Source organism: Schistocerca cancellata, chromosome 2 (genome assembly GCF_023864275.1).
Source record: "Schistocerca cancellata isolate TAMUIC-IGC-003103 chromosome 2, iqSchCanc2.1, whole genome shotgun sequence".
NCBI classification, from domain to species: domain Eukaryota; kingdom Metazoa; phylum Arthropoda; class Insecta; order Orthoptera; family Acrididae; genus Schistocerca; species Schistocerca cancellata.
In genome coordinates, this window is record NC_064627.1 from 989,546,268 (window position 1) to 989,560,785 (window position 14,518).

A 14,518-nucleotide genomic window follows, 5' to 3' on the forward strand; every position below is an offset into this window, starting at 1 on the left:
TAAATAGTGGAATGCAATAATGAAGTAGGTGCAACTTTAAATTTATGGAATTAACATAAGACAAACTTTTCTAAATAAATTCAAAGATACAAATACATAAAACTCTTATGATACTTGTTCTAATGTGTGTGACTAATATGTGGACTTTAACAAAATCAGAAGTGGTGAAACAAAAGGCTTTGAAAGGAAAATTATGGGGAAGATATTTTAAGGACTCCAAGATAAACCACCCCAGAAAGGATCAAACACAAATGTCTATGACTCACATAGAGAGCCAGACATCATACCCAAAATTAAAACCACGAGACTTCGTTGGACTCAACACGTGGCTTGAGCTCTGGAAGAAAGGAAAATCCACCAAGTGTGTATAGAACATACTCAACTACGAAAACTTCCCAGGATACCTAGACATACTTCACTGACAATTTCAGATAAACAAAAATTCTGAGAATGAGGTGCTGGGGAAATACATCTCAAATCAGAACTACCCAGTAAAGCATCGTGAAAGTATTGTCCAGCAGCTTTCATAACGGTAAAGCTTAGTAACAATAAAAATTGAGATCATGTAAAATAAACTAACGACAATAATCCCAAGCGCCAACATCATGGAAATGTAAGCATATCCTTCTAGTAGGTCAAGAGTTCCACAACACAAGGTAATGCTTAAATACATTAGCAAAACCAACGGAACTGCTGCATTACAGGAAGCCGACACTCAGTCAAGAACAGAATCTCGATACTGTCCATACAATAAGAAAGATATGGCATGAAAACAAAAATCGCAACAGTGTGAAACAGAACCATCTAATCAGCTAACTAAATAGAAAACATTTTGGTAGTTTTCTGAAACTTTCCTCGAACAGCTTTCTTAAAAACGACAAAATATACCAGACATAAACAGCAACACAGTCCCGTCAAAAGAATGAAATTACACAACTGGCCATTAGAAATTGCTACACCAAGAATAAATGCAGATGATAAACGGGTAATCATTGGACAAATATATTATACTAGGACTGAGATGTGATTACATTTTCAAGCAATTTGGGTAATAGATCCTGAGAAATCAGTACCCAGAACGACCACCTCTGGCAGTAACAACGGCTTTGATGCGCCTGGGCATTGAGTCAAACAGGGAGGTGGATCAAAACAAAATGTCCAGACACTCTGTGACCAAAATGGTACTGAAACAGAGGATGACAGACTAAAGCTGTTTCACAGAGGAAGACTGCACTGTAGTTCCTTCTCTAGATTGTTGGACAGATGACAAAATGGTAGATATCAAAATAGACGACAGAGGGATAGAGAAACAATTAAAATCGCTCAAAAGAGCAAAAGGCCACTGGACATGATGGGATACCAGTTCGATTTTACACAGAGTACGCGAAGGAACTTGCCCCCCTTCTTGCAGCGGTGTACCATAGGTCTCTAGAAGAGCGTAGCGTTCCAAAGGATTGGAAAAGGGCACAGGTCATCCAAGTTTTCATGAAGGGACGTCGAACAGATGTACAGAACTATAAACCTATATCTCTAACGTCGATCAGTTGTAGAATATTGGAACACGTATTATGATCGAGTATAATGACTTTTCTGGAGACTAGAAATCTACTCTGTAGGAAACAGCATGGGTTTCGAAAAAGACGGGCGTGTGAAACCCAGCTCGCGCAATTCGTCCACGAGACTCAGAGGGTCATAGACACGGGTTCACAGATAGAAGCCGTGTTTCTTGACTTCCACAAAGCGTTAAATACAGTTCCCCACAGTCGTTTAATAAACAAAGTAAGAGAATATGGACTATCAGACCAATTGTGTGATTGGATTGAAAAGTTCCTAGATAACAGAATACAGCATGTCATTCTCAATGGAGAGAAGTCTTCCGAAGTAAGAGTGATTTCAGGTGTGCTGCAGGGGAGTGTCATAGGTCCGTTGCTATTCACAATATACATAAATGACCTTGTAGGTGACATTGGAAGTTCACTGAGGCTTTTTGCAGGTGATGCTGTGGTGTATCAAGAGGTTGTAACAATGGAAAATTGTACTGAAATGCAGGAGGATCTGCAGCGAATTGACGCATGGTGCAGGGAATGGCAATTGAATCTCAATGTAGACAAGTGTAAGGTGCTGCGAATACATAGAAAGATAGATCCCTTCTCATTTAGCTGCAAAATAGGTCAGCAACTGGAAGTTGTTAATTCCATAAATTATCTGGGAGTACGCATTAGGAGTGATTTAAAATGGAATGGTCATATAAAGTTGATCGTTGGTAAAGCAGATACCAGACAAAGATTCATTGGAAGAATCCTAAGGAAATTCAATCCGAAAACAAAGAAAGTAAGTTACAGTACGCTTGTTCGCCCACTGCTTGAATACTGCTCAGCATTGTGGGATCCGTACCAGATAGGGTTGACAGAAGAGATAGAGAAGATCCAACGGAGAGCAGCGCGCTTCGTTACAGGATTATTTAGTAATCGCGAAAACGTGACGGAAATGATAAACTCCAGTGGAAGACTCTGCAGGAGAGACGCTCAGTAGCTCGGTACGGGCTTTTGTTAAAGTTCCGAGAACATACCTTCACCGAAGAGTCAAGCAGTATAATGCTCCCTCCTACGTATATCTCGCGAAGAGACCATGAGGATAAAATCAGAGAGAGTAGAGCCCACACAGAAGCATACCGACAATCCATCTTTCCACGAACAATACGAGACTGGAATAGAAGAGAGAACCGATAGAGGTACTCAAGGTACCCTCCGCCACACACCGTCAGGTGGCTTGAGGAGTATGGATGTAGATGTAGATGTAGAAACAAAGCGTGGATGGCGTGTACAGGTACAGCCGCCCATACAGCTTCAACACTATACCACAGTTCATCAAAAGTAGCGACTGGCGTATTGTGACGAGCCAGTTGCTCGGCCACCATTGACCAGACGTTTTCACTTGGTGAAAGATCTGGAGAATGTGCTGGCCAGGACAGCAGTCGAACATTTTCTGTATCCAGAAAGGCCTGTACAGGACCTGCAACATGCGGTCGTGCATTATCCTGCTGAAATGTAGGGTTTCGCAGGAATCGAATGAAGGGTAGAGCCACCGGTCGTAACACATCTGAAATGTAACGTTCACTGTTCAAAGTGCCGTCAATGCGTAAAAGAGGTGACCGAGACGTGTAACCAATGGCACCCCATACCATCACGCCGGATCATGCGCCAGTATGGCGATGGCAAATACACGCTTCCAATGTGCGTTCACCGCGATGTCGCTAAACACGGATGCGACCATCATGATGCTGTAAACAGGACCTGGATTCATCCGAAAAAATGACGTTTTGCCATTCGCGCACCCAGGTTCGTCGTTGAGTACACCATCGCAGGCGCTCCTGTCTGTGTTGCAGCGTCAAGGGTAACCGCAGTCACGGTCTCCGAGCTGATAGTCCATGCTGCTGCAAACGTCGTCGAACTGTTCGTGCAGATGGTTGTTGTCTTGCAAACGTCCCCATCTGTTGACTCAGGGATCGAGACGTGGCTGTACGATCCGTTACAGCCATGTGGATAAGATGCCTGTCATCTCGACTGCTAATGATACGAGGCCGTTGGGATCCAGCACGGCGTTCCGTATTACCCTCCTGAACCCACCGATTCCATGTTCTGCTAACAGTCATTGGATCTCGACCAACGCGATCAGCAATTTCACGATACGATAAACCGTAATCGCAATAGGCTATAATCAGAACTTTATCAAAGTCGGAAACGAGATGGTACGTATTTCTCCTCCTCACACGAGGCATCACAACAACGTTTCACCTGGCAACGCCAGTCAACTGCTGTTTGTGTATGAGAAATCGGTTGGAAACTTTCCTCATGTCAGCATATAGTAGGTGTCACCACCGGTGCCAACCTTGTGTGAATGCTCTGAAAAGCTAATCATTTGCATATCACAGCATCTTCTACCTGTCGGTTAAATTTCTCGTCTGTAGCACGTCATCGTTTTAATGGCCAGTAGTGTACTTTCTGTGCTTGGGTTAGGTAAAATTGCTCAAGATATGTGATTTTCGTTTGAAGATTGGTGTAGCCCCGATGTGAATCCTTTATTAAACGCAATTTTCGGTATAAGTTTCCTTTTTTTGTACAAATGTAGTACATTTGTTTGTAATACGTTGCGGAAGACCGGAAGGAGCTAATTTAAAATCCACAGTATGAGGTGGTCATTTATAATGACGAAATGCTTGGATGTCTCAAGGGTGAAAATGTACCTATTATTAACGTAACGTGTCCACTGTGAAATATGTGCAGCTTAATTTATATGACAGTGTTGTGGAATATCGACGCAATGTTCCTTTCTCAGCTAGATCAAATTTCTAAATACGGTTTTCAAAGGCAGAAAGGATGATTACTAGCTTAGACTTTTGGAGATCTTGCAACAATTACACAATTGCCAGATATCATACGTGTTACGTATTTTTGTCACATCAAATAGAACTTATCTTAAAAGATGTGTGTAATACTTCACCAGTACCTGGCTAACGGAATATTTGCATTGCCTTATTGGTTGTTGTTGTTGTTGTGGTCTTCAGTCCTGAGACTGGTTTGATGCAGCTCTCCTTGCTACTCTATCCTGTGCAAGCTTCTTCATCTCCCAGTATCTACTGCAACCTACATCCTTCTGAATCTGCTTAGTGTATTCATCTCTTGGTCTCCCCCTACGATTTTTACCCTCCACGCTGCCCTCCAATACTAATTTGGTGATGCCTTGATGCCTCAGAGCATGTCCTACCAACCGATCCCTTCTTCTGGTCAAGTGGTGCCACAAACTTCTCTTCTCCCCAATCCTATTCAATACTTCCTCATTAGTTATGTGGTCGACCCATCTAATCTTCAGCATTCTTCTGTAGCACCACATTTCAAAAGCTTCTATTCTCTTCTTGTCCAAACTATTTACCGTTCATGTTTCACTTCCATACATGGCTACACTCCATACAAATACTTTCAGAAATGACTTCCTGACACTTAAATCTATACTCGATGTTAACAAATTTCTCTTCTTCAGAAACGCCTTCCTTGCCATTGCCAGTCTACATTTTATATCCTCTCTACTTCGACCATCATCAGTTATTTTGCTCACCCAATAGCAAAACTCCTTTACTACTTTAAGTGTCTCATTTCCTAATCTAATACCCTCAACATCACCCGACTTAATTCGACTACATTCCATTATCCTCGTATTGCTTTTGTTGATGTTCATCTTATATCCTCCCTTCAAGACACCATCCATTCCATTCAACTGCTCTTCCAAGTCCTTTGCTGTCTCTGACAGAATTACAATGTCATCGGCGAACCTCAAAGTTTTTATTCCTTCTCCATGGATTTTAATACCTACTCCAAATTTTTCTTTTGTTTCCTTTACTGCTTGCTCAATATACAGATTGAATAACATCGGGGAGAGGCTACAACGCTGTCCTACTCCCTTCCCAACCACTGCTTCCCTTTCATGTCCCTCGACTCTTATAACTGCCATCTGGTTTCTGTACAAATTGTAAATAGCCTTTCGCTCCCTGTATTTTACCCCTGCCACCTTTAGAATTTCAAAGAGAGTATTCCAGTCAACATTGTCAAAAGCTTTCTCTAAACAAATGCTAGAAACGTAGGTTTGCCTTTCCTTAATCTTTCTTCTAAGATAAGTCGTAAGGTCAGTATTGCCTCACGTGTTCCAGTATTTCTACGGAATCCAAACTGATCTTCCCCGAGGTCGGCTTCTACTAGTTTTTCCATTCGTCTGTAAAGAATTCGTGTTAGTATTTTGCAGCTGTGGCTTATTAAACTGATTGTTCGGTAATTTTCACATCTGTCAACACCCGTTTTCTTTGGGATTGGAATTATTACATTCTTCTTGAAGTCTGAGGGTATTTCGCCTGTTTCATACATCTTGCTCACCTTATTGGTGACGATAGTATAAACACCACGTACTGACGCATATATCTGCTCCTCTGGTAAAATGATGTTCTGGCTTCACGAGCGTGGTCTAAATAACATCTCACTTTCTAATACCTTGTGCATGATGGCAACTGATATTTTACTCTCGCCTGAAAGTCTATGAACAGTCGTGTTCGTATACACACAGCACCACTATTCTACTGCTTTTTTCCGTTATTTTCATTCGCCTCGTGCGGCAAACTTCGGCTTTTTGGTATTTGCACCTATGCCTTGTTGAATGCCGTTCAGTCCTTCCCCAACTCAGATTTTATGGTTATTTCACTGCACAACGTAGCGAAATAGTTGCAGGTATTACCTTCTTTCCTGGAATTGCCAACCGCCTAACAACGATGCGCAAGCACTGTGGATTCCATCAGTTGTTTTTGAAGCCTTCGTACACCGATTCTGAAACAGAACAATTACCTCTTGCTCTGGATCTGAACACTGATATGGAATCGCGATCATCAAAAGTGAAACGACGCACCACGGAGGAATTTTCCGAATGCGAAGGAAATAGGCAGAGGTGACGCACATGTACAGTCCTATAAATTATTAAAACGTCAGAAAAAGTGGGTGATTTATTCAGGAGAAAGATCTTTACAAACTGAGTAGGTCAATAACGCGTTGGTCCACTCTGCCCCTTATGCAATCAGTTATTCGGATTGTCACTGATTTTTGGACGTCCTCCTGAGGGATATCGTGTCACATTTTGTCCAATTGGCAGGTTAGATCGTCAAAACCCCGAGCTGGTTGGAAAGTAATGCCCATAATGCTGCAAACGTTCTCAATTGGGGAGAGAATCAGTGACCTCGTTGGCCAAGGTAGGGTTTGGCAAATACGAAATCAAGCCATAGAAACTGTCACCTTGTGCGGCAGGCATTGTCTTGCTGAAATATCAGTCCAGGACGGCTTTCCATGAAGTACAACAAAGCAGAGAGTAGAATATCGTCGACTTACAGCTGTGCTGAAGGATGCCGCGGGTGACAACCAAAGGGGTCCTGCTATTAAACGGAATAGCTCCCCAAAGCATCACTTCTGCTTGTTGGGCCGTGTGGGGGGGGGGGGGGGGGGGGGGTGACTGTCTGGTTGGTATGACACCGCTGCCTTGGGCGTCTCCAGACAAGTCTTCCTTGCTCATCAGGGTCTGTAATCTCATCGGCTGAACAGTCTTCTGTGACGAGTTCCGCTCCGAAATAAGCCCCGATGACAGGGATGACGTGTCTGGACACGCACCCGTCAGCTGTGGGATACCACCCTGATTGTGACCCGCCATACGGCCGACAACCAGGAGTGATCGTCTGGGGTACCATTTCATTTATCAGCAGGACACCTTTGATTGTCACCCGCAGCCCCCTCACAGAGCAACGGTACGTCTACGCCTCCTTTTGTGTCCTTTATGGCTAGCCGTCCCGGGCTTACATTTCAGCCAAGATAATGACCGCGTGCACACGGAGAGAGTTCCTGCTGCTTGTCTTCGTGCTTTCAAACCGTACCTTGGTCAGTGAGATGGCCGGATCTCTCACCCACTGAGAACGATTGGAGCATTATGGGTAGGACCCTTCAGCCAGCTCGGGATTTTGACGAACTAACTCAGTAGTTGGACGGAATCTGGCACCGTATCCCTCAGGAGGGTGCGGTTCTAAAAGAGTACTGAGCAAGGAAGACAGAAGCAGCTGGTATGCAACTTCTCGGTCAGAGTCTTGTAAATAAACAGGAATATACCCACCTTTTATGTGCTCAGATGGGAGCATTTTTACCGCTGTTCCCTTCTTTTCCCTGCTATAGTAGGTCATTTTAGTCATATGAAAATAACTTTATGGTTCAGTAAAATTTTGGTAGTTTCCTTATGTTAAATTTACATAGCGCAAAACTAGATAATCTTAGAGCCGGCCGAAGTGACCGAGCGGTGCTAGACGCTACAGACTGGAATCGCGCGACCGCTACGGTCTCTGGTTCGAATCCTGCCTCAGGCATGGATGTGTGTGATGTCCTTAGGTTAGTTAGGTTTAAGTACACTCCTGGAAATGGAAAAAAGAACACATTGACACCGGTGTGTCAGACCCACCATACCTGCTCCGGACACTGCGAGGGGGCTGTACAAGCAATGATCACACGCACGGCACAGCGGACACACCAGGAACCGCGGTGTTGGCCGTCGAATGGCGCTAGCTGCGCAGCATTTGTGCACCGCCGCCGTCAGTGTCAGCCAGTTTGCCGTGGCATACGGAGCTCCATCGCAGTCTTTAACACTGGTAGCATGCCGCGACAGCGTGACGTGAACCGTATGTGCAGTTGACGGACTCTGAGCGAGAGCGTATAGTGGGCATGCGGGAGGCCGGGTGGAAGTACCGCCGAATTGCTCAACACGTGGGGCGTGCGGTCTCCACAGTACATCGATGTTGTCGCCAGTGGTCGGCGGAAGGTGCACGTGCCCGTCGACCTGGGACCGGACCGCAGCGACGCACGGATGCACGCCAAGACCGTAGGATCCTACGCAGTGCCGTAGGGGACCGCACCGCCACTTCCCAGCAAATTAGGGACACTGTTGCTCCTGGGGTATCGGCGAGGACCATTCGCAACCGCCTCCATGAAGCTGGGCTACGGTCCCGCACACCGTTAGGCCGTCTTCCGCTCACGCCCCAACATCGTGCAGCCCGCCTCCAGTGGTGTCGCGACAGGCGTGAATGGAGGGACGAATGGAGACGTGTCGTCTTCAGCGATGAGAGTCGCTTCTGCCTTGGTGCCAATGATGGTCGTATGCGTGTTTGGCGCCGTGCAGGTGAGCGCCACAATCAGGACTGCATACGACCGAGGCACACAGGGCCAACACCCGGCATCATGGTGTGGGGAGCGATCTCCTACACTGGCCGTACACCACTGGTGATCGTCGAGGGGACACTGAATAGTGCACGGTACATCCAAACCGTCATCGAACCCATCGTTCTACCATTCCTAGACCGGCAAGGGAACTTGCTGTTCCAAGAGGACAATGCACGTCCGCATGTATCCCGTGCCACCCAACGTGCTCTAGAAGGTGTAAGTCAACTACCCTGGCCAGCAAGGTCTCCGGATCTGTCCCCCATTGAGCATGTTTGGGACTGGATGAAGCGTCGTCTCACGCGGTCTGCACGTCCAGCACGAACGCTGGTCCAACTGAGGCGCCAGGTGGAAATGGCATGGCAAGCCGTTCCACAGGACTACATCCAGCATCTCTACGATCGTCTCCATGGGAGAATAGCAGCCTGCATTGCTGCGAAAGGTGGATATACACTGTACTAGTGCCGACATTGTGCATGCTCTGTTGCCTGTGTCTATGTGCCTGTGGTTCTGTCGGTGTGATCATGTGATGTATCTGACCCCAGGAATGTGTCAATAAAGTTTCCTCTTCCTGGGACAATGAATTCACGGTGTTCTTATTTCAATTTCCAGGAGTGTAGTTCTAAGTTCTAGGGGACTGATGATCTCAGAAGTTAAGTCCCATAGTGCTAAGAGCCATTTGAACCATTTTGAACCCTCAGGAGGACATCCAACAATCAGTGCCAAGCCGAAAAACTGATTGCGTGAGGGCCAGATTGGACCAACGCATTATTTACTTGCCCAGTTTGTGAAACTCTTTCTCTTCAATAAATCATCCAATATTTCTGACAATATACTCATTCGTTTGTCATAACATGTACATCACATCGACCCGTTTCCGTCCCATTCGTATAATTCATTCGCGGTGCATCTTTTCTTGTCTTAGGCTGTATTTATCATACATGAGAAATATACCTGAACGAGCTCCGAAGTGTTTTTCAGACGTACGATTTCTACTTGTGACGAACTTGGTACATGGACGTGCTTTGTGCCTTACAGGGGAGGTCGGTAAGGAGATGTACATCGTGAACAGGGGCCGGCTGCAGGTGGTGGCGGACAACGGCAAGACGGTGCTGGCCACGCTCAAGGCGGGCTCCTACTTCGGCGAGATCAGCATCCTCAACATGGGCACCGCAGGTACGTCAGCGGCAGCTCCGGCCAGTCTTGGATGCCAGGTTTTTTGTTGTCATACAAAGTGTCCAGTGTTTGAGTCACCCATACTGTTCTCGCTAAAATAGGATGTAAGCCTGTCAACCACTTGATACTACTTTTTTCCAATGTGAATTACTAAATTCTTGCAGTGGCATTCGTATCACAGTTTCGTTCACAAGATTATAGTAAGGATAGTCATTCATAAATTATCTACGTTTCTCTGTGCAGGATTAACTCTAAAACACCAAGGAGGGAAAATGTTACATTGTTACTAAGCCATCGTAAATTTTACTATTCCATATTCAATTCATGAGAACAGACATTTGCTGCGAGCAGGCATTGGTGAAAATCAATGTGGAAAGTTGAAAATTTGTGCAGGACCGGGATTCAAACTGGGATCTCCTGCTTACTAGGCAGATGCTTTGACCACTCCGCCATCCTGACACAGAGGTTACTCCAACTGCACGGGCTACACTAGCAGCCCCCCCCCCCCTTCAAACCCAAAATCCCAACTCATCCACACACTACTAATGTAGTGCCCCTTGCCCATTATCCTCATTACTCGCGACTAGTTTATGCACTAGTTAACTACGATTATAAGATTACAATGTCTCCTATGGTATTTCACATATAAAATTAGTACAAAATGTCCTGTTGTACACTATATACTGACAATACTAGATTGCTAGCAACTGCAATCGCAGATTTTACGAGGTTTCAGTACTCCACGGTTGAAAAAACGTGTACTAAACTGATGTATATTGTCTTGTCGATGAGTGCAAATATGAAGCCATAGCTTTAACATATCAGAACAAAATTAATCCTATAATGTCGAAAATAGACGTGGTAGATTGTGGTTGTGTAAAAACACAGGAAAAATGGGAAACAGTCACTGTTAATAATCGCATTTCATCTAAACAAGTAGTACCAGTAGTAGTTTCGAATCGACGGAGTTTTCCTGATATGGCTGTTCACTTTTGAAATCACATGTAGCATGCGCTGTACAATGAAAAACAATCAAAAAGCATGTGCAGTGCAAGCTAAATGTAATTGTATTCGTAAAAAGCCGTCTGAGGATTAACTTACTGGTTGGAACCGGAAATTGGTTTAAATAAATAGCGCTATTGACAATGGCTTTTTTTGTCAGAATTAAGGTGCGAAAAATTAAGAGTGCGTAAGTCTCTCATTTGTTGTATTACTGTTTGAAAAGCTAGTCTGTTATAATAGTAGAGAAGAAACATGTCTAGTGCCAGCCATAAAGCCTCCTGTCATTTATTTTAGAGGGGTCTCACTCGGAAGTAATAATAATAGTGCCTACTTTGTCATCTTGTGCTTTATTTTGTTATTATTCTATTTCGAGATGCGCAAAGTGCATGTATTTCTCAATAGATGTAGCTCGTGTCCTTCATAGTGCGAGATCACGCTGTCAACATCTGTTTCTTTGTTTTAATGTCTACGATGTCTCTCTGACGATGAGAGATTAAAAGATGTTCAAACTGAAGCGACAGTCGTTGGCTCACTTCTTCAAATAAGGCTTCAGGTACTTCACCCATAGTTTTAGGGGTAGGAGGCGAATAAATTAGGTTCAGGAACCAATCAGTCATCCATTATTGTATCTGTTGCCGGAAAAGATGTGAAAGGATGACTCACCGAGTCATATTATTTTTCCTGTAGGGTAATAAAATAGAAAGTAGAAGTTACGGCAAGTAGTAGGCTATTTTGACGCAGAACAGAACGGCACGTCTTACGTAAGAAACAATGGACCCTAGCGGGAATTGCTTTTGAATCGAACGAGATTCTAGAAGACATAAGGCACAAGGGAAAATGAACAGACCGGCCAATGAATTGTGTGCTCGAGTCTTTATTTAACAAACGCTTTGTCTGTATCAGCAGGCTTCGAGGTTAGTTGAATACAGTCACAATTATCCATTTTCAAATAAAATTAAGTATTGAAGTAGTCTTTACGTTAACTAGGGCGTCACAATTTGCATACGAACTCCAGACCATTAACAATATGATGTACTAATTTCACAGAATGTAATATCCTCCATGCACTGTTGCTCTACACTGGGCAGCATTTATGTAATGCGAACACATTCTTGAAGGTGAGTGTAGAGACTGGACTATTGCCACTCGGCTATGTACGTTTAGTAAAAGCTGCACAGGCAAGTTGCTCTGTCGTCACTTACCCAGCACGGCTATTGCGACCATTAAAAGTTCTACAATTCGTCCCACTTGGTCAACTGTATGCAAGGAAGTACGAGAGCAATATTGATAAGAAAAGCAGAAGTATTTGCAGAATGATTAGTCACTATATGTTTAAACAACCATTATCTACAAAGTGAAATGTAGATCAAAAAACAGATTTATTTTACCAAAAAATTTGTATGGAGAAGTCTGCACAGAGGCAGATATTAGGGGATATCCGCAGTAATACAAAACGCCGACGCCCCTTCTAATATCCGCGGGTGTATCTGAGAATATTATCCGTAATTTTTCGTTGTGTGGTTAAAAATTAAAGGATGGTGGGAACAATACGATATTCGTCTATTTACATTGCACATGATCGAGAGCAATAGTTATTAATGTTTTAAGCCACTGCTGTTATGCATTCGGGATACATTGACACTATGATGTACAGTATAAAATTAGCGGATCTCTCAAGAATTCCCGTAAATATAAGTACAAGTACGTACTGCAGCGTTCATTAAATCGAAGAGTAAAGCACGTTAATATGATTTAAATAAAAAGGATACATTTGACAAACTACATATATTAAAAATATCTGAGTGCGCAAAATGTGACGTCAGCGGCTAACTTTCATTTGGCTTACCAATATTGCGGAAATGCACAGAAAAATTATCAGAATCGGTTTCATTATTTAGGACAGAAAACTGTAACTTACGGAACCTATAAAGGTTATGCCAGGCTACATTGTGCAAGTATGTGGTCATCACCGGATTCAGTTCTCAGTCGGTGGAATGGAAATCACGAAATCATACTTATTCAAGTTAAAAAAAGCTGGCCAAGCGTAAGCCTAACGTCAGAGCTCCGGTGTACCGAATCAAGAAAACACTTACTTTTACTTTTAAGGTCTTCTCCATTCTTCATCAGTTGGACTGTATTCACATTCGCCAGAATGATTGACGATAACTGCAGTCTTCCTCTAGCAGACCTCTCTTCCTCAAATCATTCTCATTATTTCCGTTCTCCGTATTATTCTCGGCCACCCTCGCTTCCTCCTTCCCGTGGCGGCCATTCCTGGATGGTTTTGGCTATTGTCCCTGCTCCATTCGCTGTACATGGCCATTCTATTGAATATCTCTTGTTCTCAATTCTTTGCACGATTTGTTGTTCCATATCGATTCATTTCTTCTCCTCTGTGCTCTGGATATCCCGGCTACCCTCCTTATTTCGTAAACCTCTGTCGCCTGTAATTTACTTCTTTAACGCTCCCCAAGGGTCCATTCTTCTGCCCAATATGTTACTATAATTTCAACTGCTGTTTGCAGAATCCTCTTCCTTGTGTCTTACCCCTTCCATCTCCTCCCACTACTCAATAGATTTATTCTAAGCCTACCTCGTTCAAATGATTCCATTAACTTCTTTATGATAAACTTGACATCCCCTGCTTATCAATACTTGTAAATCGACAAATAATAACGAGCAGATAGTTAGTACCATACTGGAAGGTAATTCCCTCACCTCCGCACGATTGACACCACAGCTTCAGTGTACTGTACTGCATTTACAGTATCGGAAAAAAATTAGTACACCCTCTTAGAGGTTCCCAGTGCACTCAAGATTTATTGATGAAAGAGTGAATACTGAGTACATGAAATGATTGCATTTACATATCAATAACACAAACGATTCTGAAGTATCAGGTATCGGCCCACACTGGAACACCCTTATTAGTACGTAGTATACTCTCCACAGGCAGCAATGCAGACGCTGACTTTGGCATCCAGTCGATCTTACAGATGGCGAACAATGGCCTGGGAAACGTATTCCACGCCTGCCTATTCATGTAGTTCTGTAGGAGTTGTTGCTTGACGCGTCGCACGATTCATTTCTCGTCCCATCGCTTCCCACACGTGCTGGACTAGAGACAAGTTCGGTGGTCGTGCTGCCCAAAGTAGTAGCTGCACATCTTCCAGAGCACGTTGAGTTTCACAGACAGTGTGTGGGCAAGCACTGTCCCATTGGCGCAATACATCACATTCGCAGACAGTGTGTGGGTGATCACCATCCCACTGGCGCAATACATCACATTCCCGCTGCAACTATGATTGACGATAACTACAGCCTTCCTCTCCAAGACATCTCTTCCCCACCATTCTCATTATTTCCGTTCTCCGTATAATTCTCGGCCATCCTCGCTTATCAGTAAACTATCAGTTTAATAAGTCACATCTGCAAAATACTAACGCGAATTCTTTACAGACGAATGGAAAAACTGGTAGAAACCGACCTCGGAGAAGATCAGTTTGGATTACGTAGAAATATTGGAACACGTGAAGCAATACTGACCTTTAAATTAAAGAAAG

The 14,518-nt window shown here is 43.9% G+C and overlaps 1 protein-coding gene across 1 annotated transcript in view; it reads left to right on the top strand.

Annotated features, from left to right (window-relative positions):
* Positions 1–14,518, top strand: part of LOC126160360 (cyclic nucleotide-gated cation channel alpha-3) — a 638,264-nt gene that overhangs the window by 522,225 nt on the left and 101,521 nt on the right. The window contains exon 6 of the mRNA XM_049916902.1: positions 9,816–9,953. Coding sequence (XP_049772859.1) covers positions 9,816–9,953 — 138 coding nt within the window. The remainder of the gene's footprint in view (positions 1–9,815; positions 9,954–14,518) is intronic.